The sequence below is a fragment of the Anoplopoma fimbria genome, chromosome 13 (genome assembly GCF_027596085.1).
Source record: "Anoplopoma fimbria isolate UVic2021 breed Golden Eagle Sablefish chromosome 13, Afim_UVic_2022, whole genome shotgun sequence".
In the NCBI taxonomy this organism is placed as follows: Eukaryota; Metazoa; Chordata; class Actinopteri; order Perciformes; family Anoplopomatidae; genus Anoplopoma; species Anoplopoma fimbria.
Window position 1 is genome coordinate 17,585,050 of NC_072461.1, and position 27,076 is coordinate 17,612,125.

The 27,076-nt window shown below is 40.1% G+C and overlaps 2 protein-coding genes across 7 annotated transcripts in view; one reads left to right on the forward strand and one right to left on the reverse strand.

Moving 5' to 3' along the window:
- Positions 1 to 12,101, reverse strand: part of slc15a4 (solute carrier family 15 member 4) — a 24,310-nt gene extending 12,209 nt beyond the window's left edge. Inside the window, exons 1-8 of one of the 6 annotated variants that reach the window (XM_054610459.1) lie at positions 12,019 to 12,080; positions 11,326 to 11,432; positions 10,509 to 11,138; positions 7,818 to 8,110; positions 6,928 to 7,069; positions 6,616 to 6,696; positions 4,198 to 4,378; positions 627 to 785 (exon numbers count right to left, since the gene is read on the reverse strand). In XM_054610459.1, coding sequence (XP_054466434.1) covers positions 627 to 785; positions 4,198 to 4,378; positions 6,616 to 6,696; positions 6,928 to 7,069; positions 7,818 to 8,110; positions 10,509 to 11,087 — 1,435 coding nt within the window. In that variant the 5' untranslated portion in view covers positions 11,088 to 11,138; positions 11,326 to 11,432; positions 12,019 to 12,080. The other 5 variants (XM_054610462.1, XM_054610461.1, XM_054610464.1 and 2 more) reach the window with 5 other exon arrangements.
- On the forward strand, positions 12,042 to 27,013 carry glt1d1 (glycosyltransferase 1 domain containing 1). The gene is made up of 12 exons (XM_054610465.1): positions 12,042 to 12,121; positions 12,665 to 12,816; positions 12,952 to 13,057; positions 14,428 to 14,479; positions 15,416 to 15,452; positions 16,082 to 16,138; positions 20,901 to 20,999; positions 21,712 to 21,761; positions 23,574 to 23,617; positions 24,073 to 24,193; positions 24,765 to 24,863; positions 26,516 to 27,013. Exons 1-12 carry the CDS (start codon positions 12,054 to 12,056, stop codon positions 26,666 to 26,668), a joined length of 1,038 nt encoding a protein of 345 aa, XP_054466440.1. The 5' UTR covers positions 12,042 to 12,053; the 3' UTR covers positions 26,669 to 27,013.
- Positions 27,014 to 27,076: the final 63 nt, after the last annotated feature.

The window sequence follows — 27,076 nt, forward strand, 5'->3', positions numbered from 1 at the left end:
CTGTCAGCACCCTCAAAAGACATACCATCATATTCCATGTATTCAAGCTTAACATGTCTCTGAGCAGTGGGAAAGCCGGGGATGCATGCTAATTGCATAATTAAGAGTTGAACTTGTGATCCAGTGTATTTCAGTACAGCTTGTCAGGTTTATCTCTCTTGAGTGTGATTTAGTACGGGAGAGAAGGCAGGACTCATACATTAGGATTACTGTTTCATATGCTTGCATATATTTAAGCTTATAGTGGTAAATGTAAACACACCAAGTGACTGAACATGGAGGTGAAAAGTTTATGTTATGATGTTAATTGTGTTGCCACTATGACTATAGCCATCAGGGATACATGGTACAGTGTAAGGTGTGTATCTGTGTATTCATCCATCTTATTTTCTACTGTTTGGTAAAAGCAGAGGAAAAGCTGTGCCGCCGGTAATTGGCCAGGGCGAAGTCATAGAATGAGTCTGGGCACTAAGATTTTTATCCCACAGTCCATTCAGAGTTCCTCAAGACTAGCTCAAATCATACGGCTAATCACTGGAGGATACTGCATTTTACTGTTAGCCTGAATCATCATGTCTACCTGACAGTGGTGCTAATGAGACACAGGAGATATCAAACAACTGTACCTGCAATGCTGGCAAAGATTTCGCTGATTCCTATCAGCACATACTGAGGCACTTGCCACCATATGGGTAAATCTGCCGCGTAGTAGATAACGTTGCCAAGCACCTGGTCAATGGTACCATTTGATTTGACGATCTCCAGGCGTTTGGTCTCCAAAATACCTGAGGGGACAGACACAGAAAATGCACATCAGCAAAGTAAGCTGAGGGAGAAAATTTAAATAAAGCATATATAGTAAAATTCTGCAAAATACATACTAAAGCAAATACTAAAATGCAAACAGGGCAACGGGTGAAGAACACATTAAATCCATGACACCAACAAACAGCCTAAAAGCTGCCAGAGTTAGAGGATTTAGTGACAATTCATTAAGCATTTAACTAGTGTTAAAACTATCCTACCACTTCATTAAGATCAAATCTGCACGCTTCCATATTATGGCAGTAAGTAATGGAACAGTGCAGGCGGTTCAATAATAAGAGCCAAGCAGTTGTCATCAACCCCTGCCTCCTCCTAAAAGCTTTATTCGATGGAGCTATTATCATGTAACCAGCGGCTATTTCCAGATAACTCCCAGAGACAGCCTCCTATCATAACTACACTTAATGCTGTATTTGAGAGGAGTTGTGGCCTTGTAATCCAGCTATCCTATAATACCAGCTGTCCATCTCAGGGAGTGTGGCCACTGGGCTGCCTAGAGCAAGAGTCACACTATAAACACACACCATTGCATTCCCCCCCTTACTAAACATCACACATCAGACAGCCCAGTGTGATCCGTTGCAACTCTGCTCCAGCTTTTATGTAAAAAAAAAAATGTAAAAGAAAATAGAGATGCTTTTGGACACCTAAAAGCCATTGAGCTCTAACCAAAGCAGATTAATATATAAAGTAAAGAGAATGTGATAAAACATGTAAGAAAAAAATCTCTTCAAAACCAATGTCAGCACAGCTTTTCAGAGCTGGCCCGCAGTATGTGGTTGAAGTCTGGGACTGTTGTACAAGCGGATCAGAAACAGTTCACTGTCGGCTTGACAGCATGTCTTCTGCGGCCCCTTTACGCTACATGGGAGGTCCAGCTGTCCTTGTGCCATGTGTGTCAGTGAGCAAGATGAAACCCTGTGAAATATCGCCGCACCGATGACATCATGACAAATTCCTGCACATTTGTTGCACATGATGATGAAAGTGATTCTAACGCTGGACAGCAGTGGTGTGGCCAATGTGGTGGACACAGAGTGGCGGGCTGACAATGCAATGTGTTGGCCTGGCGATTCTCCGGGCAAATGATGCCACACTTGGTCATTCACAACCCTCCATCTGTCAGTGTCGGAAAACAACAGCTAGCGGACAGATGCAGATAAGCACTGAGGACACACAGAAATACAGCTGAGGGGAATGCAGTTTAAAATGTAATAACAGTGCAGGGCAGCTCCCAGGACTCAAGTGTGTCAAATTAATTAATGTGAAGCAAGGCCATGCAGGGGAAAAATAGGACAAAGGGAAAATATTTCTTGGATGAATAATTGTTATTATTTAAATGCAGATACAATGTAATTAATAATGTAACTCAATAACCATTACACAAAGTACAACGCTGTTCAGATTTGATCCAGTCGTCTGACTTGACTCCTTGAATACAGGTCAGAACTTTGTTGCACACTAGTTGTGTATTCACCTACTCTACTGATCTGTGACCAATGGCCCGACCACTGCAACATCATAAACCCTTTCTCTCCACTACCAGGACTCAAAATTGCTGTCTGAAATATTCAGAAATTCATTTAGCCTGAATTCAAATGCAGGGATTGCACTTTCTTTCAAGAAGCCAAATGGAAAAGTAAATACCTAAATAGCTTTTGAAAATCAGAAAATGAACATGTTAGAGCACCTTTCCTTCCAGGAATGCTCATGCCCTCCGTTAAAGTAAGTATTACTTTAAAACCGAAAAAAGGAGACACATTAGATTTGGTTCACAACTCTCTGATTGAAAAGGATGTTTCAAGGCTTTAATAACTCGCAAGAACATCTGAAGACTCTCCCTCAACAAACTTTCTCATCTCTTCTTCTCCATGTTTATATAAAATACGATGAGTTTAGTGCATCACCTTTTCCTCTCTCTTACCCTTAAAAACACACCCAGACACCAGACAGGTGTTTAGAGGGGTACTCTTCCCTTTCATCTATGGATCTTACATTTCATAGATCATCCTCAACACTTACTGGATATGCTTGAATCAAAAAATTGTAATATGTGAACTGGGATTTAGAGTGTCAAAAGGTGAGCGTGTACCATATATGGAAAAATGTAATGCTTCTTTTAAAAAAAGATATTGAACCATATCTTAATACCGCATTGTATAAGTTTTTGTCTGTTGATCATGTGACCTTTTAGTCAAACAGCCGTTAGATGACTATAAAGAAGCAAAAATTACTACCTTTATTATGCAAATGAGGATTCAAAAAACTGCCAATTTCTTAATACAACATGACACTTACAGTAAGTTAAATCTTATTTAGCAGCTCCAGTGTTGAAAGGTGCATTCATAGGGCCACTCATAAGCATACACAGACAAAATTGCTTTCAATCTGGAAAAATAAGTACTTGGTAAAATCATTTGAAACAATGAACAGAGCAGCCCAGACCTCTAATAGATGATTTAAGGGTTTAATATTAATAATGGCATAGCTAATCAGATAATATATATTTTTTGATGCATCTCTTCTTTTTAATTTGCATGAACAAAATATTTTATCAACTCACAATATTATCGACTTATCCTTCACAATTGTTCGATAATAGTCTATTGGCAATCTGGTTGAAGCACACCAGTCAATATGTAGAAGGTCACGAATGACAGAATAGTTCATATTCTATAAGGCGGATGTATTGTGGATCTGAGAAAGGGCATTGGTTGTGGAAATAGAATGTGCTTTGATTCTCAGGAGTCTTACTGATTTGCTTTCTTCCTGCCTTTGGGCATGTCTCTCTCAAAAGATTTTAGCCTGGATGTATCAATGCAGCAGCACCCGCTGACAGGCCTGGCTAAGACTTTATTTCCAAAATAATCCAATGTCTAGAAGTGAATAGGACTGAGCAGCACTGCCGCATTCGGGTACACTCAGGACCAAAAAGTAAGATGCCACAGCTCCCCCTGTGCTCTACAGGGCGAGGAAAAAAAGACAAAACTCTGGAGCTGTTTTTCCTTTTGCATGTTTCAACTCAGGGACAATTTACACAACAGAGACGGACCATCTGCCGAGTTCCATGAAAAGAAACACAGTAGAGGCAACCATTAATCTAAAAAAAGGTTCAGCCAAATACCTGTTAATCACACTTAGAGCAGATTAAAAGATGCCTGAGCAACAATATTCTGTCAGCATCTAAGGTATTAAAAAAGTCCCACAAAAACAGTATTTCGAATTTAAAACCAAAGCTGCATTGCTCGTTGTCTTGGAAGCACTGATTGCGTGTGGCATTTACGACAAAGCTCTAACTTTGTTGTTTCATCAGTGTTTGTTGGGCATACTCATGTGACAGCGTAGAGAGAACATTTCTGCTTTTGCACTCACCCGCTGCCACGGCCGAGCACATAACAAAGAACATCCCGACCGCAATCCTCTTCAGAGAGGAAGGCAGCAGGCCGCGGCGTTTCAGGATGGGGTCCACCACTTTGTCCTTAAGGGGAATCAGCATAAGGATGAGCACTGCGTCAAACATGGTGAGCCAGGCGGCAGGGAAGCGGAACGTCATCTGGGGGATCCAGAGGAGAAAGATGAGGTAAAGCTGTACAAAAAGCAACAAAGCATGAAAACTACAGAGAATGTCAGTGGATTCCAACACAGTTCACCATGTGTTTGTGTGCAAATGCCTGAGTGTGTGTGCACATGGGGCTTGACATTGCTTTGGCACCCCCAGGTGGTCAAAACTAAGCATAATGAAATAAAAAATATGTATACATCTCTAATGTGTAATTTGCACACAAGACAAAGCGTACCTGACTGAATTCAAAGTAAAAGTTTTCAGCACAAATACCAAACGTAGTACTATAAGTGCGAACAGACTGGATGAAATATCAATGTGAGAAAAGAATCCATTGTGAGCATACAAATTACCACAAGTTGAGGCAATGTCTCACTGAGTGAGCAATGAAAAACTGCAAACTGTTGGAGATGTTTTTTAGCAATTCAAAATGCAAGTGCTATCTGAGCTCCTGATGTGTCCTGATGTGGTTTAACACTTCTGATAGCATCATTTGTTCTCAAATTGAATTTCCATTTCTTGAAATAACCGCTGGCAATCCATATGCATCTCCTCAGAGAGTGTTATCTTCCTTTGTTTGTGCATTATCATTTTCAAAATGATCAAAAAGTGCTAAGGGAGAATGTTTTCCCATTACCAAGGAAAGCCTGGTATGACAGAGGTGTCCCAGCAGGCCGAGGTCTGTGGTGGGAATGATGTTCTGCTTTTTACTTCCCCAAATTAATTACATACAGTACCAGTCAAAAGTTTGGACACACCTTCTCATTCAATGTTTTTTTCTTTATTTTAATTTTTTTCTACATTGTAGATTAATATTGAAGACATCCAAACTATGAAGGAACACATATGTGGTAAACAAACAAATGCTTAACATTTAGATTCTTCAAAGTAGTTGAATGAGAAGGTGTGTCCAAACTTTTGACTGGTACTGTACATATGTACTGTATGTACAGAATATATACTCATGGTTATTCAATTGGGAACCCAAGAATTGGTAAACAATTTAGGAATAAAGAAAAAAGTGATTGGAAATCACTTCTCTATATGCTTCACAAGGCACCATAAAGATAAATGAAATGTGTAAATTAAAAGTACACATACCTGTGTAGTGTAATTCAAACATTTACTAATGCATAGTTAAAAAAGCATGTACTATACATTCATGGAGACATGAGTTACATGCCACTACATTAGAGAAATAATCTGAGGATCTAATTTTAATTATACCAAATTACAACACATTCACTCCTGCCTCACAGTTATTAGTTGTTGGACTCTGTTTCCTTGAAGATATAGTATATTTTCGGTTCTTCCATTGAAATGTGTCAAGTGAGATGAGATGGGGAGCACATCACAGAGGTATCTAATCTCACTTCCCTTTTGATGTTGAGAAGTGTGGTAGGCTGGTAGCAGAAAAAGGCTTAGTTTCATTTTTGATACTTAAATAGCATGTGAAGGGGAGCCAAAACGCCAATATAGTTCTTAAACACAGTTAAACATCCTGGAATATGAGTAAACAAAACAGACAGTTGCAGTGTCTCAGTGCATAATATTGTGAAATGTAAGAAAATATATTACATATATACAGCACAAGCTTAGATTGTGTGGTTTCACACAAGGGTTTCACTTCACATTTCCATGAAGTCGGTGCACTTCACAATCACCCCAAGCATGCCTCCTCAAAAAGAAGAACAGGCATACTATACATACAACACTTCTTAGTATTTTCCAATTTCATCACTTTTAGACGTTTGATTTTTCTGAGGAGCCGTCTATCATGTGGAGTAACTGAGGGGATTTCAGTCATCAAAGCCCTCAGGAACAGAACATACAATCTGTCAGAGAGAGACACGGGTCACAGCGACACTAGTCGGGAAGAATCAGTTGGAGGCGCTGCTGTGGAGAAGTACACTCACAGCCAAGTTGCTGATCTGCAAGGTATTAGTCTGTGAAGTAAAGTTCTGACTTAATTCCCAAGACATTACCAACCTTTGCTGCTGCCTTCAGGTGTTGCCTACCATTGTGTGTCAGCAACTTATTGACTCCTTTAGTTTCAGGGAAAAATCTAGTTCAAACCTACTCATGAGGAGGCAGGTTAGAGCTCCAAACTGGCATGTTTAACTCCATAAAATAAGACAGATTTTGCTTAACATGTCACCACACTGCTGCTATTCTTTGAAGTAAACAAGGAAAAGGTACTTGGACTGAGTGTCACCACTTTAGGTTACCGTGTGGGAGTCAGCAGAGATGTTTGAGGCACTGTCAGGAATCCTCAGATGGAGGCCCTGCAGGATGTATGTTGTCTGCATCTGCAAAACAATAAGGAGATTAGAGTCTCAGCATGAGGTGATTCTCCACTTCATGACCAGCAGGGTGTCTCCGCTATTGAAACAGAAAATAATCTTCCCTTGTATTGACGCATACATGTGCACAGCTGGATCCAGAAAGCTTATCTTCCCATATCAAATTCCATTATATATTTCATCTTGTGTGAAACACCTCTCATGAATTTGGATTCAACTATAGTGGGTTGATCTTACCTGGAAGTACACAGTCCAGTATGGGATAAGTGCAAAAAAAACTGGAAGGATTTTCAACAGGGATTTCACTTCCTCTACTTTCTCTTCCGGATATTTTCCTCCATAGGTCACTTTGGCACTGTCCAGCAGGGTAGGTTTGTTGCTTCATGAAAATAAAAGAGAAAAATAACCTTTAAAATACTATTTGAAAACTAAAGAATGATTTATAGTATAAAATAAACACATAAATAAAAAGAAATACAGAATAGACTACAATTATTCTAAACTCTTGAAGTGCAAAGCTTAATCAGCCTTTTTTTTTTGTGAACATCTTACCCTTATAGCACTTCTAGAGATAGGAAAGAAAACTTTATTCTAAAGCCTATAATCCACGTCTCTGGAGAAAATGTCTTAATATGGAATTCTTGAAAGGCTGCGGGATTGGCCAACTTAAAATATTCAATGTCAAGTTTTTGAACCAAATGAGCTACTTTGGTTCAAAGTCAAGTAACAGCACTGCAGAATAACTTCTCACCACAGGGAATGAAGATGAATGCCCAGACCAGTGGAAAGAAAAGACTTATACAAGGGGGGGGATCAAAGGAGGCTTTAACATAAAAGGTATACCAACAACACCTAGCTGTGTTATTCCGCTGTAGTCACCATCCCACTTAACTTTGCCATGAACACAGAATACCTGCTTCCCTGTTGGAAAGAGCCTTCCCATTGAGATTGATGAATGCTTTGCTACACCACAGTTATTGTGAGCATGCTGTTTTGTCATTGAGAGAATGACTTTACCACTTTTAACGCCGGACAAATACAGTGTGATGTCATCTTCTTCACCCCCCACAACACTACATACAAAGCTCTAAAATGATTGACACATAGAGGTGACATGCCGCTCTCACCGGAGCAGGTTAGGCTCCTTTGGTTTCTTAGAGCAGCAGGCGAAGGTCAGGATCTTGAACATATCTGTGAAGGCGCTGCCGTCAGCCGGCTTGCTGATGAAGACGGTCCGGCCCAGGAGGAAGACCAGGAAGGAGATCCCGAGGCACACAGTGGGAATGATGTAGCCGATCTTAAAGCTGAAGTTCTGTTGTATGTAGGCCACGCCTCCCAGAGACAGGATGGCTCCTAAGTTGATGCACCAGTAGAACCAGTTGAAGAATCTGCGTGTGGCCTCTGGTCCTCTGTCTTTGACCTTGGAGCACATACAGTGGAGGATGAAACCAAACCGATCATGGCATTGTGAGTTGGTCAAGCATACAGGGAGAATTTAAAAAGAAAAAGATTTGTCTCATGGGAAAAAAAACTTAAACTTCTAACATCGCCACAGCTGTGTGTCGTTCAGGTTTGATTGCCAACTAACAGCATTTGTCAACTATGAAAGAAGCCTAGTCATCAGCACTTTGATATGCAGGTTCTTGAGGAAAATAACTCCACCAGGAAGACCAAATCTTGTGCGTTTAAATGGCAGTTGCAAAAGGTTACAAAACTACAAAGTGAATTATATAAACCAGCTAATAACAGGGATGTGACATCACATGAAAATAACTGTATTTAATTGGTTAATGATGTAATTAATAGAGCATTCTTTTTTCAGTCTTACCATTGAATGGAATATCAATAGCCTTATGAAACTGGTAGAAGTATTATTTTGTTAAAATGAGGTGAGGGAAAGCTAAAATAACAGCAACTTTTTGTTTATTTATCATCTGCTAACAGAATTTTCTAAGATGGCCCTCACTATTAGCTAACTAAAACTGTAATATGTTTAAGTAAATGTTTTTGTTTGTAAAGTCAAATATTATTATTCTCATAATGGCACTGGTGCATTCTGCATGCAGTTATCCCCGTGGAGGAAAAGATTGTATCAAAGTGTGATTAAGTGGATATGTCTTTTATATACGAGCACAAAAGATGCTGCAGTACAGCTTCAATTAACTATTGGGGAGATAACGTCACAGCCTCCCCAGGCCTACGACGAGCATAAATCTCTCTGGGGCTTCTCTCTGCAATTGTGCAGTGTCAGTTAAGAAAATAATCATCGTGCTCAAATTGACCACCTGATTGATATATGTTATACTAGCATAATACATTCTAAAACAATCTGTACATAGAGCAGGGTACTATAGCTCCCACATTTACTTTTGACACATGATCAATGAGAGTAAGTGGTTGTGTTTTTCCTGTGCCGATGTGAGGGAAGGACAGAGGATGTCGCATGTGCACAGATTGTAAAGCCCTCTGAGGCAAATTTGTAATTTGTGATTCTGGGCTATACAAAATAAACTGAATTGAATTGTGTTGTGTTTAGTCATTTAAGGACAATACAAAATGTAATTTACTGTCTTGTTTCAGTGCTGACCCTCCATCATATACAGAATATGATCAGAACATTAATATGTCCATACGCTGATGGACACTACATCTGCAGTGACTCATAAAACAACAAGAAAGGAGGACAGTGGCACTGGTAATACAGTTTCCTACCCCCTGTATCCTGCTTTAATTCCATGTCCCCGTCTTAAAATCTATCCACCACCAGCTGCCTACACTGATGCATCAGCAGCCCAAGTAATCTGTAACTGCATGATCACTGTGATCAAGTTGCATATTAATAAAAAATACTCACAACACTGACTATGGCAACTTTTACACTGCAAGACAGAAATCAAGCTGCGTGTAACAGAAATAATCAGTTTTACTCAAACTGAGCAAAGTTCAAGTATTAAGCGCCAATTGCCAATTGTTTAGGATTTTCATCTGGAGGAGAATTAGCGGGAAAGTTGTTCCTTCAAGTGATGCAGTTCATATTACATCTTTAGTAAATAAAGCAACATGTTTGTCTACTTGTAAAACAACTTTTTGCTTGATGTTCTCTGGCGCCAGTAAAATGTAGCAGATGTATTCCATATATTGCTGTTTTTTCCTGTTGTGTGCCACTTAAGGATCTCCCCGCTTCAGTGTTTCTCTTTTATCTACCTCCAATGTATAGATTTTGCTTGATGTTGTGTATGGTGTGTGTGTGTGTTCTGAAAATGATCAAAAGGAGCTTTGACAGAAACGTGAAGCTAGAGCGTAGTGGGCTCAAAACCTAATCAGATTCACCCTGCTAGTTCCCTTAGAAAGGTTTTACCCCCTCATGGTTAGATTATTTTGAAAAAACAATGACCCCATTGATGAACTTTCCGATTACCATGACAGTGTGTTGTAGAGGGGCTGACATTATTTATCACCAAATAGATGTGTTGTGTTTTACTTCTTATTACCACCAAAGTGTCATTAAAGGCGTTGTTTTTAAGTGTTTGTGCGTGTGTATACTGTGACTGAGAAAAAAATAGAGGTTATCATTGATGTCAGCTTTATAATGGAAATACTTATAAGTGGCCATGGGGATCAAGACCATGCAGGTCCAAGTGAAATGTCATGGTGCAAAAGAAATCCATCACATGACATGTCTGACCTCAATGATGTCACGCTAAATACCCAATCTTATACAGGGCTATGTCAGAAAACACATCTCTCCATGTCTAATTTCAGAATTCCTAACTTACAACAGACTGTGTGTACTGAAATTCACAGTGTTCATACTTTACCTGATCTGCCCCGAACGGAGTGATGTTGGACTTCACAGTACCCACGCCTAATGCAATTAAGAAAAGCCCACCGTAGACCGCTGGGCCACAATACGGGCTGCGTATGGGGCAGGTTATATTGCTTGGAAGGGTAATGTTTGTGCTCAGACACTCAGCAGGTTGCACAGGAAATGCCAACTCCTCTCCACACATCTGTGTCCTGGTGTCTTCATCAGAAATAAAAGGGAAAAATAGCATGCCAAGAAAATATAGGATCAAACTTGAAACAATTGTCCAGAATTTTCCAAAGTATGCATCCGCCAACCAGCCTCCAAACGGTGAAATCAGGTAAGTAACTCCCATGAACATCAGGGGTGTCTGGCTCGCCTGAGTGCCCTCCCAGTAAAAGGGACTGCCGTTGAGAAAAAGGACCAGGTTGGATGTGATGCCATAGAAAGCAATCCTTTCTAGTGATTCAGCCAGCAGGACGGCTGCACATGCCAGTCTTCTTCCCTGGAAAACTGATGGTGGTGAAGATCTACTGTTCCCAGTAGAGTCCAACAGAGGGGTGCTCTCATTGTCATCCCTGTTGTTGGCCATTCTCAAACAACTTCAAGGTTTAGGTTCTTCTTGGTGAGGACAATTTACAACCTGTGAAGAACATTTTTAAACGTTGTCAACAAGGTTAACAAAGAGAAAACAGCTAGGTTAGCTGTAGGGAACTCACAACATGGCAGTCCAAGCAGCCCCCCCTTCCTCATCATTTATACATGCAGTGAGTACAGACCCAGAGTAGGCTAGCTTTAGCATTACAATAGTTGGAAGAGTTTCACCTTACCTTTATGTATTGAAATACGTCCTAGTGCTCTTCCAATATCTCCATTAACATAGATAATATTTACCTTATTTGTGTTGGCTTTAAATCAGCACTTTGTCAAAGGAGAACTGGAAGTCAACAAAAAAAAAACACAGTGTCACAGTACTGTCGCGTGACACACGGTCACGCTCGCGTTGCTCTGGAGACGATCTCCAAATGGAACGCAGCTGACGTGAACGCGCTGCAGCCCGTCCACGTGATTTGGAAGTCTGTTCCGGTTACGCAGGCGTGCTGTCGAGAGAAGGAAGTGCTGCTGCCTTGTATGTGTGTGTGTTTTATATGGTCGCTGATTACACCATAGACACACATGACAGCAGACAGCTGTATGCTCTGGCTGAAATCATAATTTTTTTTATTATTTTTTTAAATACATCTTCTCTAAACAAAACACCGAGTTGTGTCAACACTACCATGTGTTTCCAGGGGGGTCCAATAGGAGACGGACTGGTCAACATTAGACGCGTGGGTGCACTGCCAAGCAGCTGTGGCGCTCGCGTCTAGCGTTGCAGCTTTGCCCTACGTGTAACTCACTGGCATGTTTTCAGGAAATGTGATAGGAGTTCACACCGAAGCAGCACTTAGAGACTCGGCTTGCTTGCTTGCTGCAGCTTTGCCCCAGTTTGTTCCCCACTAATGTGTCCATGTTAAAGTTACCTCGTTAGCTCGCTAGACCAGCCTTTTGCGAAGATATGAAATTACTCTTCCTTGCTTGTCTCAGCCCCAAAACTGGGAACCACACCACAGCTGAGAGAATAAGGTAATTAGCGTTGTTGCTAGCTGATTATTTACCTGGGGAGGCCTGCGCTAGGAAATAGAAGTGTAGTTGACTTTACTGTACAGCAGCCAGTGGCTTTAGTAAATTAGTTATACCTTGATATACCTGCCTACATTACTGCACAATGACTTGAGTACATCAGCTAAAGCATTATTCAGGTAGATGAAGCTGTAGGTAGACAACAGTGTAGACAGCAGCAAGACATCAACAAAACTTTTGATGACCTTTTAAACCAGGCTTTTCAGAATAAAATTTAGTTTTAATGTCACCTACAGTACCAGTCAAAAGTTTTTTCTTTATTTTTATTTTTACTTTTTTCTACATTGTAGATTAATATTGAAGACATCCAAACTATGAAGGAACACATATAGAATGATGTGGTAAACAAACCAGAATATGTTTTATATTTTCGATTCTTCAAAGTAGTTGAATGAGAAGGTGTGTCCAAACTTTTGACTGGTACTGTATCTTAACCCTCCTGCCTTCCTACCAGCCATCCATAGTCATATGTTTCTTTTATTTTAGGTCCCAGATTGAATCAGCAGGACACACCTGTGAGCTCAGAGATGCAGCAGCATTTCAGTCTCCTGCTGAGGTGGCAAATCTAATATCTCGTCATCCTCCGTTTGAGGGTGCGCTGGCTATTCATCTGTTCAGAGCAGGCAGCCTTCTCTTAGGTAAACATCCTTGCTGTTGTATGATCTGTTCACTTATCTAATTTGTGTTTGTCAACATACTATTGGAGTTAAAAATTGCTTCCTGTCACAAAAAATGTCAGGACCTTTCTGTTTTATGTCTAACCTTTACACCAGACACCCAAGTACCCTTTGGCGTGATCTTTGGCGGAACAGATATAAATGAAGATGTGAAAGTTGAGCGGAAGCGTGTGGTTATGGAGCAGGTGCTACTAAAAGCCAGGTGATGTTGCTGCAAACCGCTATTCTAACCTATTTCATTCCAAATAGATCCAAATTAGGTACTTTTATTTTACTCCAGACAGACATGTTTTCTAAAATGTGCTTGGGCAATTTATGAAATATGTGTGGTGTTCTGTCTGTGGAGAACTGCAGTCACAATTTGCATAATAACAATATGCACGATGAAGTATATGTTCTGTCCCAATACTTTTAGTCTATATAATAATCACTATTTTAGACTTATCTTATGATTCTAAAATTTCTAAAAGTGTTTTACTTCACTCTTTAACATCTCAAGGCAGGAGAGCACAGTTGAAACTAACATGAGACATGTTATCTTTTGAGTCTGTTTGAACAAGTCATGTGTTGTGAGTGTGATATAAATGTGGCTGCACAGTCATCTTAGTATATCAATAAGAGACTTTATCTCTTATTGATACCAACTATGTGTTTTACTTACTTCCTCTTATAAAGGTTTGATGCAGAAGTCAACATCCAGAAGTACAAGCAGGAAGTAAATGCGACCATTTGCACCTCTTAACTAAACTTGTCCATATGAAATCATGACAACCTCTAATTTAATTTACCATTTGATTTTAAGTCTTGGACATAATAACCAATCTTTTATTGCTTTACAAGCTCAAAACTAAGTTTTTTTGGCGTGTGACCAGTAGGAATAAATAGAATTTCCCCGTAAATCGGGGGGGGAGTGCCTGGAGTACTGGCATGAAAGAATGAGGCTGAACACATGCTGGCCAACCCCGGCTGTGCAGGTTGCGGGTTCTCTTCTCCCCTAGTTTAACATTGAAAAGTGAACGCGCACACAGGCTTATCCATATCCTGTCCTGCGCCTTAACACCTGACCCTGGTGTCTCTGTTATCATTATGATGAAATGCTGTAGATGGTAGGGGCATCCATCTTGTAAATCTAGGGGGATAATTGCCTTCTGGGAGAACGGGGGAGATTCAAGTCTCAAAAACTTCAAACATATGAATCCGCGCACCTCCCGCTGGTAGTGCCTTCTCACACAAACCTTGATCATAAAATTCAGTCACCACTCTGAGCCCGTTGGCCTATTTAATAATGCACTATTTAATAATGCACGTAAATTAATATCACTGTTCTTTGCTCTACATTCCCTTTGTTTTCCTCTTTGTATTCTTGGTGTATTCATCCTTAAATCCTTTGCCTTCAAACCGCAAGCAGTGTCTGCTCTCACATGTTCAGCTGTAGCCTGGGGACTTTTGTGTTTTACTCTTGTTACCAAATTGTCATTGGTTGTAAAAGGCTAACATAGCAGCAATGAAAGTTCTTGTGTAACAAATGGCTTTCAAAGGGGTGATAATGAAGTTTTTCTTTTTTTTTATCAGGTTTGCGGTTGCATTTACGGACAAACTGAAAGAAAAGGCAGAGTTATTTTTGGTACGATTATACTATTTTTTTATTTAAATATTCCAACTGCAGTAGTTTAATTTTAATAAGCACTGTTGGTGCATCACATGTGCAAGCCACTGTGTCTTGGGACATATGGTCTTGACCAGTTCTACTCAGTGAAGTTTTACTAGAAAATGTCTGTAGTGTGTGTGCCTAATTCAATATGCTTATGACTGCCTGCTATGCTGCACCCCAGTCCCCACATAAACTTAGCAACTAACTGACTGTCATAAGTAATATTTCAACATAAACAAAACATTAACACCTATATTACAAAGCTACTATGAAAAATCAAGTAGTGAGGGCAAAAGTTATTTGTATGCATTTTACGGCATATCAACATAGAGCAGAAGCCTGACAGCTTCAATAAATACAACAGAAGGGTTTTTACTATGCAAACACAATATCCTGCCCTGGCCTGTAATAGTTTGGCATTAAAACAATATTATCGTGTTTTATTTTCAGATTAGATGTCAGCCGTAGGTTGCAGATTGAGGCGAGTCGCATGCTTTATCTCTGCCATTTAGTGCTGACAGCAGGCAGACAGGACAGGCTCTGAGAGGCATCGCCACGCTTTTTATTGTGACAGAAAACACACATAGGGAATGGATCTAGTGTGATAGCATCCAGTCAATTTCCTCTCTATCCCCTCTGAATTATTTTGTAGCAACCCCATTATCTTAGCAACCACTTTCCTGACTCTCTTTTAAAGTTCGGATTTGATTAAATACGTTTGGAGCACAACAAGCATTAATAGGCTGTTTCCATTGTGTGACATGAAAAGAAAGAAGCACGGTTAGTAGTAATCAAGTGTAATTTGTATAAACAAACATTAACAATAATTACTGATCGATTTAAAACACTTATGGATCTATCTTTCTGTACGTGTTTTAACCAGAATCTTTCCAATGTCTTTCTCTGAAGCTGTCCCAGAGCAGTAAAATCTATGTCCAGCCCCAAGGTAAGCCCTGCAGAAGGAATATCTTCGCTTGACGCTGTACATCCCTGTTTGCCATTGAATTGTTGCATTAATCAGCGTTGACATTTTTTTCATCATTATCATGCTGTCTACAGTACAGGGTTATATTTGTATCTAGGACAGCCCAAATGACATGTTGTAGCAGTGTTTGGCAAATAGTGTCCCACCATAGATTAGAGGAGAGCCGTGGGTCAGCTGCATGACTGATCCCTGACCAGTGAAAGCTTAGCTTTTATGCATGTCACTACATAGTGATCACACTGAAGTGCTTTGACATCAGTCACACAAAATAATGTATAATGTATAAAATATTTTTTATTTATCTTTTTTGTTTATTTTACATACAGAGATAAGATTAATATAATTTTCCACAGAAACTATGTGTTTAATATGAATAACGGTTATGAAAATATTGGATTTGATTGATGGACCTAACTTTGAGTGTCACATAACAAAATTAAGGATAAAAGTCAATAGTGGACTTTATTATTTAAATATGTAACTAAAATACACACATTGATATCCTTTTGCATAATGAATGTTGGCATTGATGTACAGTAAAAGGTTTAACATGAAGACTGTGCCTTCTACTTGTCTGTGTTGTTTTAAAGGCATCGAGACGGAAGTGAGTGAGAAATTCTGCTGGGCTGAATTCTTGAGGAGCTCAGGTACTATTACTGCTTCCATTGGTTGTCATTCCAAATATTGTCTAATAGGAGACTTGATCATCCATTGTGGACAGTTTTCAGGGTTTTTTTTATTTTATTTGTTATTTCCCTTCAGTGGAAAATATTTCCCAATGAAAGCTATTCTGAGGGAAGTCTGCAGATCCTAATTCATTTTTATGGTGTAGTGATCCTTTTATAGCAGGGTTAAAGCATACATTTTGAAATTACTTTGGTAGGTATTTGTCATTCTTGGAATATACTGTATTTTAGCTTAATATTTTTAACTGTGCTCTTTAGCAACAACTTGTTATTAGCAAGTCTCATTTTGGTCAGACAGTCAGTCTGGTCTAAGCATTATTAACTCCACACTGAAATTTAAGCTTCCTGGAAATTAGGTGCCATATACTTGAAACAGTTTGCTGTATTGTACATAAATGCCATCTGCCGTATTCTAGACTGCATCTTTCTCACCTTTCCTCCACCATTAGTCATAGATTGTGCAGTGGAGCCGCCGCTGGGAGCATGATGGGGAATGCATTCATACACCCCTGAAAAGTACCAATCAGAGGGCATACATTTACTCAGTGCAATGTTCAATTCATCAATGTGGTGGTCAGGGAGGCCAGATATTGTAGCAGAATTCCCTTTTCCCTTCTCTCCTCATGGCCTCCAACTCCAAAATGAATAGCTCAATAAATATGCACAGGTACTCCGAGCATCCTCTCCATGAACAGCCCAGACTTTAAGTTGGGCATTGCTAGATGATGTCCATCCCAGGTACATTAGTGCTCATATAGAGCAACGTAGAGTACAGAGAGAGCAACAATTGATTAATAGCTCCCGACCAGGATCCATTTGTCACCGCGCTTCACAACCAGTGCAAGTAATACTAATTGCCCGCAGTCACTTCTCCATTTGTTATACCAGAAGTAGGTGTCACAACTATTGTGCTTTTCTTCATTGATGTGATGAAAGCACTGTGGTCTGACTCATGGTTGCTTTTAGTGCTGTGAACAATGTTCTGGTTTCTGCGTATGTGCTGTCTGATGCTGTTAATTTATCATGGATGTGGGTCAGATGGGTTTAGTATCAGGAAGAAAAAAAAAAGCATTTTGCTTGCCACAGTGTTAACACCACAGTGTTTTGAAAAGGAAACACATGCTCTGGAATTTTACTTGTTTGTATGTAAAAAGGACGACCCCAAGCCAGAGAGGAACATTTAAATACATTTTATTATATGACCTTTTGTAACTGTGATTTTGTTATCATAAAACTGAAAACTTTAAGGATCATTGTTTAGTTGTCATTAGGTGGTCTTTCTGCAGTCTGAGAGATTAGATGTCTATATCCTCATTTTGAACTTTGAAGAGCTACTTTGTCACCTTCAACAATCATTTTAATAATGTTTTAGTTTTCCTCAAACCACAGCACAGGCTGACGAAAGTGACACCTGCAGCAATCTGTATTCTGTTGTGACATTAATAATCACGACTGAAAGCAGGTATATATAGGCTAGTTTAATGAAGGTGTGTCAAGGTTTGAGTGTTTGGATTAAATATATCCTGTATGTCACACTTTAAAAAGACATAAAACAGCTGACTTAAGATACCTGACGATACTGTATCTGTGTGTGTCTGTGTTATCCTTAGGGTGTCATGTAGCCTCCACAGACTTTAGCACTGCGAACCCGAAGCTGTCTGTCCATGGTTGCCACTCAGCGTATGTTTGTGGTCACTGCTGGGTGCCTCGTGAGATAGGAGCATACATGAAGAACAGCAGTGATGCTTTGAGTCACTGAGGGATGAGAGTGAACAAGCAGGGGGTCTGCTGTCAACTTGTCCAGCTGCTTGATCCTCAAGGGATAGCATGATTATTGAATAAATTACACAGGAAGCGTTCAATGAAGTCTGTATGAATTGATTACATTTAATTAAAAATCAAAGGACAAGGTTAGGTGTCAAGTGTAATGCCTATTATCATATTGCAGTGTGGCAACATGATTAGGGAGCAGTGTTTGTGCCACAGCAGGCAGATCATGCCGTAAAGTGGCCTCGTGTTCTTCTGTCATTATATTACATTGATGAGTTTTCAGTTGTCGAGTCCCCGATTTATAAAATTGTAGGTAATGCATATTTCATTCAATCATCTCAGCTAACCAATGATGCATCTCTCTCCTCTGATATCTGGTTTATCTGAATATGTAGCCAGAAACCAGCCAAATATTTGTGGCACCTGCAGATTATATTAAAGCAGTTATCTGCTTTAATACATTCTCTGGTATCTCACCTGTGAAGCTTTATTGGTAGATGTAGTTTTCTTAGTTAAGGTTTTTCATTATTTTGTCCACTCCCTGCAGTATCAGTTCTCCGTATCATCCTGTGCCACACAACAGATTAATAGGAGCTCTGCAGATAGATATATGCGCACACACATACTGATTAAAGCACTACGGGGTTGTTCAGAATGCCCTCCTGAAATCAAAGGCAAGCGAACAAAAATGTGTTTTGCGTAGAACTCACAGAACTGCAAAGAGAGAGAAAGAATATAGTGCTGCTGGCACAGCAGACGATTTGTACAAATTTGTGTTTCTCCCCCGAGGAAAGATGAATTGCGTCGTTAGACACAAAGGGGTATTTTTTTTATTATTATTTCTTTGAATTTCTTGCTCATTTTGACATATCTGTGCTCTTGTATGATTCCAGCTATCCTCCACCTTCATCTCTTTCCGAGGTAGTGACATGTTTGTTTCCCTCAGCTGACGCACTCTCTCATTCGTTCGATACTTCCCGCAAATGAAGAGCTTTTTTGACAATCGGTTCCTAGGATCAGGGTCATTGCCCAGACTACACACTGTAATTTTAAGATGCTTTAATAGCATTAAAAGAGCTGCCTCAGCCTCCTGATCTGGGCTTATCTGGCAGCAGGGGATTTCACTCAACTGTCACTGTGCTTTAAGCACGTGCTCCTGTCTGTCTGGTATTATTTTCTAAATGGTTTGTTTCTCGCTTTCTCACAGGCACTTTCCAAATACATACTTTCCTTAAATGTTGGTTCAACACTGCAATCGGTACTCTCTTAACGTTTATGATTTATCCATTTGGATCGTTGTCGAGCATTAAAGATCAGGGATTAAAAATGTATTTTCTGACACTTGGGTAACCCTCTAATGTTTATATATCCTTCTACATCTGCTTATTTTAGTATATGTTCTTATATTTAGCCTGTAGACCTCGACCTTTAAGTGTTGCCTTTACGACAACCTCACTTAAAGCCTACATTAAACCAAGAATACCTTTTCAGGCGTTGTAAGAACTGGGCATATCGGCTTTAAAACTGATCCTGTCGCAACAACTACAGATATTCATGATCCCCAGAGGATCAAACCTACTGACATTGGTGATCCCAGACTCCTCCTCTAGTGAACAAGCAGGTCAAAATGTTCCCTCTTCCGGTGAAATATCTTAACACTTGGTTTGCCACAAAACAACATTCATGGTTGCCAGAGGACATATCCCATTGACTTATGATCCCTTAACGTTTCCTCCAGCACACCCATGAGGTTGATATTTGTGTTTTTCAGTGAAATACCTTGACAACTATTGGATGGAATGTCATGAGATTTGGTACAGACATTAGTGTCCCCCTTAGGATAAATTGTAATTATTTTGGTGATCCTTAACTTTTCATCACGCACCATCATCAAGTAAACAATTTATTTTACTTTTGTTAATGACCAACTCTGCAAGGCTAGTGACCTTCCTGTCAGCTGTAGCTAAGTGTTGTTTGCCCTAGCATGCTGATACACAAACCAAGATGGTGAACAGGATAAACATTATACCCACATCAGCATGTTAGTGAAAAAACTGAAAAAGCACTGCATGTTCTTCAGGATTGGAGGTTCAGTTAACTGCAGATTGCTTTGCTCAGCTTGAACACAAGCCTGATGCGCTGCTCTCGTCGGTCTTGATAAAAGACCCTTAAAGTTTCTGTGTGTTTGTGCGGTCTCCATACCCCAAACTTTTGTTGTTTTGATGATCAGCATGTTAGCATTTTCATTGTGAGGATGCTACTCTCTGTCCACTAGGCAATTGTTAAAGTGATTTCATTCAACCTCCACTATAGATAATTTGTAGTGGAAGCACGTTGTTATCTATTTGAGTTCAGGTTCTGCTAATTGGCGAGAAGTCAGAGACTTACACTCCAGTGTTTGTGTTGTCATCGTCAAAGTGCAGGGCGCCGTCGTCAGGGTCAGGACTTTTATCTGTAGCTTTTCGGAGGTCAGGTGCTGAACAGTAGTAGTTGGCAGTGAGCACAGTTGTGTGCCTGCCAGTTTCTGACTAATGTCATGGATTTAAAATTGGATGATCTTGGAAAAGAGGCGATTTGGTGGCATTGCCTCTCGATTAAAGCAAGGTTCTAAAACAGTTTGATGTTGACAGCGTGATGTTGGGTGAGCTAATTTGGTTCTAAGGCTGTTCAGTGAGCAAATTGTCACCCAAACACAGTGGCTCTGTAGTTATGATGCCGTATTACACACTGATTAGGCTGCAACCTTCCAACGGATTCAGCCGTCTATTTCCCTGCTGAATGTTACACCTCTGATCAGAGAATTGTGCCAGTACATTAGTCACTGCTGTCTTATTTTCCCCATGACCTTGGGTGATGCATTGCTTTCATTATCTGCCATCGTATCCGGGATGTTCATTATGCAGTGTTTTGATATTGCGCCGCCTGTCTTTCTGTGTGTCTGGCTACTCTCCAGGTGTAAGGAGTGAGCACGTGGATGAGCTGCGTGTCTTCCTGTTGGTCTGTGGTCTCAGGAGAGTCAAGGACCCCCTTTATCTGGTGGAGGTTTTTTCAGGTATAACATCTATATTTTAAAGTTTATGTACTGGTAATGAAAAACTCAAGACAAACACATAGTCAAGTGATATAGCAAGTTGCCAAGCTTAAAAAAAAAAGTGGAGTGTATCTCTTGCTGGCATGTTTTCAGTAAGTTCAAATGTCAGAAAAACTCCCAAATTGCAAAACCTTTCTGTCTGCACTAGCCTGTGGTAGAGCCAATGGCAGTGTCCTCATCAATTAGGAATGAAGTAAGATCTCTGCGGTTGAGTTGCAGATAATTAAAACATTTATGTGAAAGTGCAATGAGATTCTCCTGACCGCTCATGTAGGATCAACAAAGACATGAGCCTTACTGTTACTCTGTTTCTTTTTATGATTACTATGTTATACATCTTATATGTATCAAATATATTAAACTTTGAGATTGCCTCTGATTTGCATCATCAGTGGTTAAATTATTTTAATCCTCTTTTATTGTATGTGACTTTTCTTAGCACAAAGTTATGGTAATAAGACTAAGAATAAGCACTAGAGGGCGTCAAATTGTATATTGATGTTTCAGCCAAATAGGAGAACTAGTTGTTTGGATTTTCACAAATATATGTTTGTAAAAATAAGTATATATGTGAGAATTGTATGCAAACACAGCTTTAATGCTGCTGCTGTTCATTTTTTCCTCAAACGGTTGTTTTTTGTTACCATAACCATTTTTATTTTGCATTTTAAAGAGTGGCATCGCGAGAACCCGCTGAATGTGTTGGTAGTGATTGGACCACGGGTAAGTACACACTATACCTGCCATGTGTCTCCCTCTGTGCTGTCGAAATAGAAACCTTCCCTGGGAGCTTGAGCGGACACTAATTGGATGTAGCAGAGAAACTGGCTTTAGCTGTTTAAGTGGAATTAACAGGCAGCGCTGGGAGGAAAAGGCAATCTTGTTCAAACAGGACGAGGGTCAGCAGCAGTGGTTCTGTTTCTTTTTCGTCTAACTGCCTGACTGCTTGATACATTGATGCATTCATTTCTCCTTTTTAGCACCTGACTTTGACCCGTAAAGAGCTAACTCACTTTACTACTTGTGGATGGGCATATATCTTGGGAGCAATTGAAGTGCAATTGAGTTTTTATACATTTACTGTAAAAGTTTTGACTGATGGCACCTTGTTAGAGTGAAGTTATATACCAGCAAACACCATCAGCCTCAGTGCTCTTACAACTGTTCTTCTCCCCCCCCACTTTCACTCTTACTCGTTGGTTTCTCTGTGTGTTTGTCTTTATCTTTTCTCACCCTGACTTGCTTTGATATGACATCAATATACAGTATTTTAGTATCTGTTCTTTCTTTCAAACAGTGGTGTCAGGCAAAAGGTATGTTCTGCTTTAGATTTGTTCAAAAACAACTCAATTAGACATGGCCAGGGGCTTTTACACTATCTGACTGCCGCTTCTTGCTCTGCTATGCTTTTGTTGTTTGATGAAATGGTTCAGTGGAAGCGCAGACGTGTGATTCATCTCGACACCCCTGAATCAGAGGGAAAGTGTGTTTGTTTGTTCGTTTGAGAAATGAAAAACCATGTATTAATATTATAACAAACATGTTTTTCTATGACTGCCAGATTTTCCTTCGATAATGTTAGGATTCCACTTTTAAACATAAATCACTCAATGGATTTAATGAAGTAAACTTAAGTCCTGAAAATACAAACGGAGAATGAGACATGCTTTGCTCAGCCTGTCGTGACGTACTATAAATCCACAGTCACAACATTCTAGTAATAAGCACTCTGGCTGCACAGCATCTGTCATTAAGAGGAAAATCCAGGTCAGTTTGTCAGCGATGACACATATCACTCCTCTGTAACTGGGCTCTATTAAGCACCACGTGCAGCATACTCTGTATTACTGAATAAAACAAATCTAAAAATTATTCAAAAAATGTATCGTTAGATCTTTGCATATTTGCAGGATTTTGCAAATATCAGCTGCTTAATATCAAGAAAATAATGTGGCAAAAAGTAAACAGATTCCCCAGAAGAAGTTAAATATTGATGTAGTGACTGCCTTCCCTTTCTAACTGGCCGCTTCCCTCAGTTTCACCAAAAAATTATTTACAGAATCAGTACACTGCTTAAAATAATTTGTGTTTGTTATTACAGCTTTTATCATGATTCATCCCCTGCTGGTTGTACAATGTCTGCTAAGTCACAGATTGCTAGAGGATACACATTTTTTCTAAGTTTAGATTCTTTGATTTTAATGCACAAATGCTTTAAAGCAGAATCCATGTAGAATTCCCATGAGCTATAAAATAAAAAAGAGAAACAAGTAGAAGCTTGCTTGGCAGCATCTTTGACCTAAATTGCTATGCTTTGACTTTTCTGTGGGCATGCTAATGCAAGCAAATCCCACATTGCAATTAATCAGATTGGCCACCCACCCCACCCTGACCCCAATCTCTGAAAATACAGGATTTTACAGAGAATGATTTGCTCTTGATAGAAATGATTAATTGTGCCATTGTTTGTATTCCATCCTTCAGTTATTGCTGGCAGGTTTTCACTAGTCTTTTTAATGTTTCTCTCTCTCTTAGATCGATCCTGTTTTTACTGTTGAAGTGGAAGCAGTTGTTAGTAGGTAAGCTTTCTTTTTTATAGTTTTACAAATTCCATAAAAGGAGACTTGAGAGCTTATAATCAAGACTTTACTGCGAGAAATTTGAAGACCGCTTATCACATCATTCATCCGTTGTTGCAAAATAAAAAATATCTACGCAAATGTAGCTCACATTTGTCTTAATGTGACTAGAATGAAAATCTGAGGGGAGCACCAAGATCCTCTCTTTATTTTTAATCTGTCCTCCCACTCTCAAGTCCTAGCTGACATTCAGTTTTTCGCCAAGGGCCACAACACCACAACAACAGTCTTTAGAGGCACGAAGCTGCCCTCTATGGTTTACCTGGTCTCTGTGTGCATGTCACACATAGTGCTTCTGTGTTTCCTTCCCTGAGCTTGTCACTGCCCTTTAGCATCATTCACGCCTCTGTTAGCCCTGAGTCACGCAGAACTGAGCTTTGCCGCTGCTTCTGCAGGACAGCAGGGGTCTTCTTGGCCCAGGAGAGGAGCCAACGGGAGCTGCACGCTGCCATGAAAAGGTGCTTCACTGTGGTTAACAGCTCCGTCTCAGAGGGCATGTCAGCGGCCATTTTGGAGGTAAACATCTTGAGGGCCCATGGGTAACCAAACAATAGCAAGTCCTGCCTGACTTCAGTTATTCAGCTGCTAAACACAATTTTATCTTTTTAGAGCTTATGCAGTGTTGTGTGCAGACCATTTTTGTAATATATCAAAATGTAAAATGGGAACCTGCCATCCAAATCCCATAGAAAAAATGTAAACCGAGTGAATATTTACAGGAGTCCTTATCTGGCTGTTTCCTGCTCTGCTACAATGTTATCTGACCACTTCAGGGACAATTACCCAAATGAATTGCTTGACTCCAATCTTCCCATTCCTGAGTGAGCAAAACCTGCAAATCCACTTAATCTCTTTTAAACACAGTCGATAAAGACAATCCACAGTGGGCTTAAAGTCTGATTAGTATGTTAGCATGTTTCACTCAACAACCTGCTGAATTTATCAGCAGATACAGATTGTTCATTCTGTAGGTAAACCAAGAGCAGAACGGCTGAGCTGTACAACTTCAAAGGTGCTTAGGTGCTTTTTTTTTCATTATAATGAGTCACAGCCTCTTTTAAAGCATTTAATGTCTCTGCTCCAACAGGCCATGGATCTGGGGGTACCTGTGTTGGCCAGGGACATCCCAGGAAATGCAGCAGTAGTTCACCATGAGGTCACTGGCCTGCTATACTCGTCTCCTCAGGTATGGTGACCACATGCGTTAAGCCCCATTAAGCTGTCACATTGACTGTGTTGATGGACTACAGAGAGGATATACTGCATATTTACTGTAGCCAACAGCTGCTCCTGTCACGTCAACCGGCCAGAAAAGTGCTTACAGCTAATACTTTAAGTTGAATTGAGGCACTATATCCGGATGACTGAAGGTTGGGTATGTCCCCTTCCTGGCATAGATTCATCTTAAAAAGTATCACAACTTGAAAGAGGAAATTTGTACTTTGAATTCTTATCATTGGTCCAATCCAAGCAGATAAAATATAACAAAAGGAGCCGATGTTTCTCCGGGTGCTTAAATTAGGATCAAAAAGCACAGCCTTCAGGGACAAAGCGAAGATACCACATTACCATGTGATAATGCAACACATGGCAGCGTGCAGGAAAGTGCAAAGTGGGGCGCACCCATGGGAGCTTTTCAGTCTGATCTGTAACGAGGTTTGACGCAAAAGGATAAACTATCATGGGTTAGGGCTCGTTGATAGAGGGCTTGAGCGTGGTGCTGTCCACACACCATGCTCTTGCGTGATGTTGTTGTAAGGTTGGAGATAAGTCCTCTCCAGGGGGGGGTCACGTGTGCTCGGCTCAGCTGCCAGGAGGAAGCTCTCACAGATGGTTGTAGCGACTTGGCCTGGATGGATGAACCGCGACTTCAGCCAGGACAGATAGGCAGTCTATGCTATTTTTTCAGCCAAAAACTTTTCCTGCAGTGGATCACACTCAAGACTTTTTTTGCATGCTTTAAAAAAAACTGTTATTTCTTAATTGACAGTGTTTCTGGATCTTTTAAGCCTTCAAATGAATTATATAAGGAGTGTAGGTATCAAGAAATGTGTCAAAAGAAAGAAAACCCACTAGCACTTGAAAGCTTTAAAGAGAAAAAGTGGCTCTTCCTGCTTGGCTCTATAATTTGCACTAAGAGTGAAATGATTATAGGTGTGCTGCTCATAAATTGAGCTTTAATCCCATTGTCCATGTGGCCATGCAGAGGAGCTGTTTCATACCAATAGCCGCTCCAGACATATTCACATCACTTGAATGAAGTAAAGTGAATTGGCCTGCTGACTGGCAGTGGCTACAACTTTGTGGGCCCATTGGCTCTTTTCTTCAGCAAATGTTGGCTGCCATCTTGCAGGAACACTTTAAAGCAGCACTTTCACTTAATTTTGTTGGAGGATTCTTTCAGGCCAACAGATGAACAACCAGGATTCAGGATACCATGTGGATAAATCACACATCAGTCTATGCTAAACAATGACACCATTACTAATTTCTATAGTATCTCATTTTCATCCCCACCTCCCCCTCCCCCATGTCACTGTAACAGTTGGTGTGATAGTTTGTTTAAGCAAACGAGAGGTGACAGTTTATTAGGATTATCAGGAAAGATCTATTGGACAGCCGTACGTGAATCTGGAGACACAAATATCTACATCCTTTGGCAACGTAAAGACATTTTTGAAGTATTTACTAATCAGAGCACAGGCTTTTATCTGACTTCTGTTCTCGTGCCTTGGATGATCTTTCATGCATAAAAACATATCTTTAGGCAACTTCAATGGATAGCTTTAAGTGGTATTTGGAAGTAAATGAGACTCGTTTTGCTTTTATCCATGCCAGGAATTTGTGCATCAATCTCAGAGGGTGTTGTCAGATCATGAGCTGAGAGAGAGAGTGGTGAGGAATGGAAAAGTCTACGTGGAAGAGCATCACAGCCTGAAACAGGAGAGAGAAACCTACCAGCGGCTGGTGGACACTCTGCTCTCAGCGTAAGGTCACAGCGTTCAACCTCACTCTGTGTACTTTTCTCAGGGACTGCAGCGACAGAGAGCAGGCCAACACAACGGTTTATTTATAGGTTAAATTATCACAGATGTCTCTTTTCCCAGTATTTTAAGAAATCAGGCTACAAAGACGCTGCACAGAATAATCCTGTTTTATCTGATCTGTCAGATTGAAATTATGCTGCAGGGCACTTTGAACCAGAAGAGAAACTGTTGTCTTCTTAAAATATTTTATGCATTTGAAAGTGATGATGTACTGTTATTTATGGTTTGGTTTGAATATCAAAAGGCGTGGGTTCTCTGTTTTTTTTCATTCTACTTAATAAAAGAAGAAAACAGCTCGACTGGTTGTTTTTTTGCGTAGCTGCTGATGTGAAAATGTATTTTCATTCCCTCT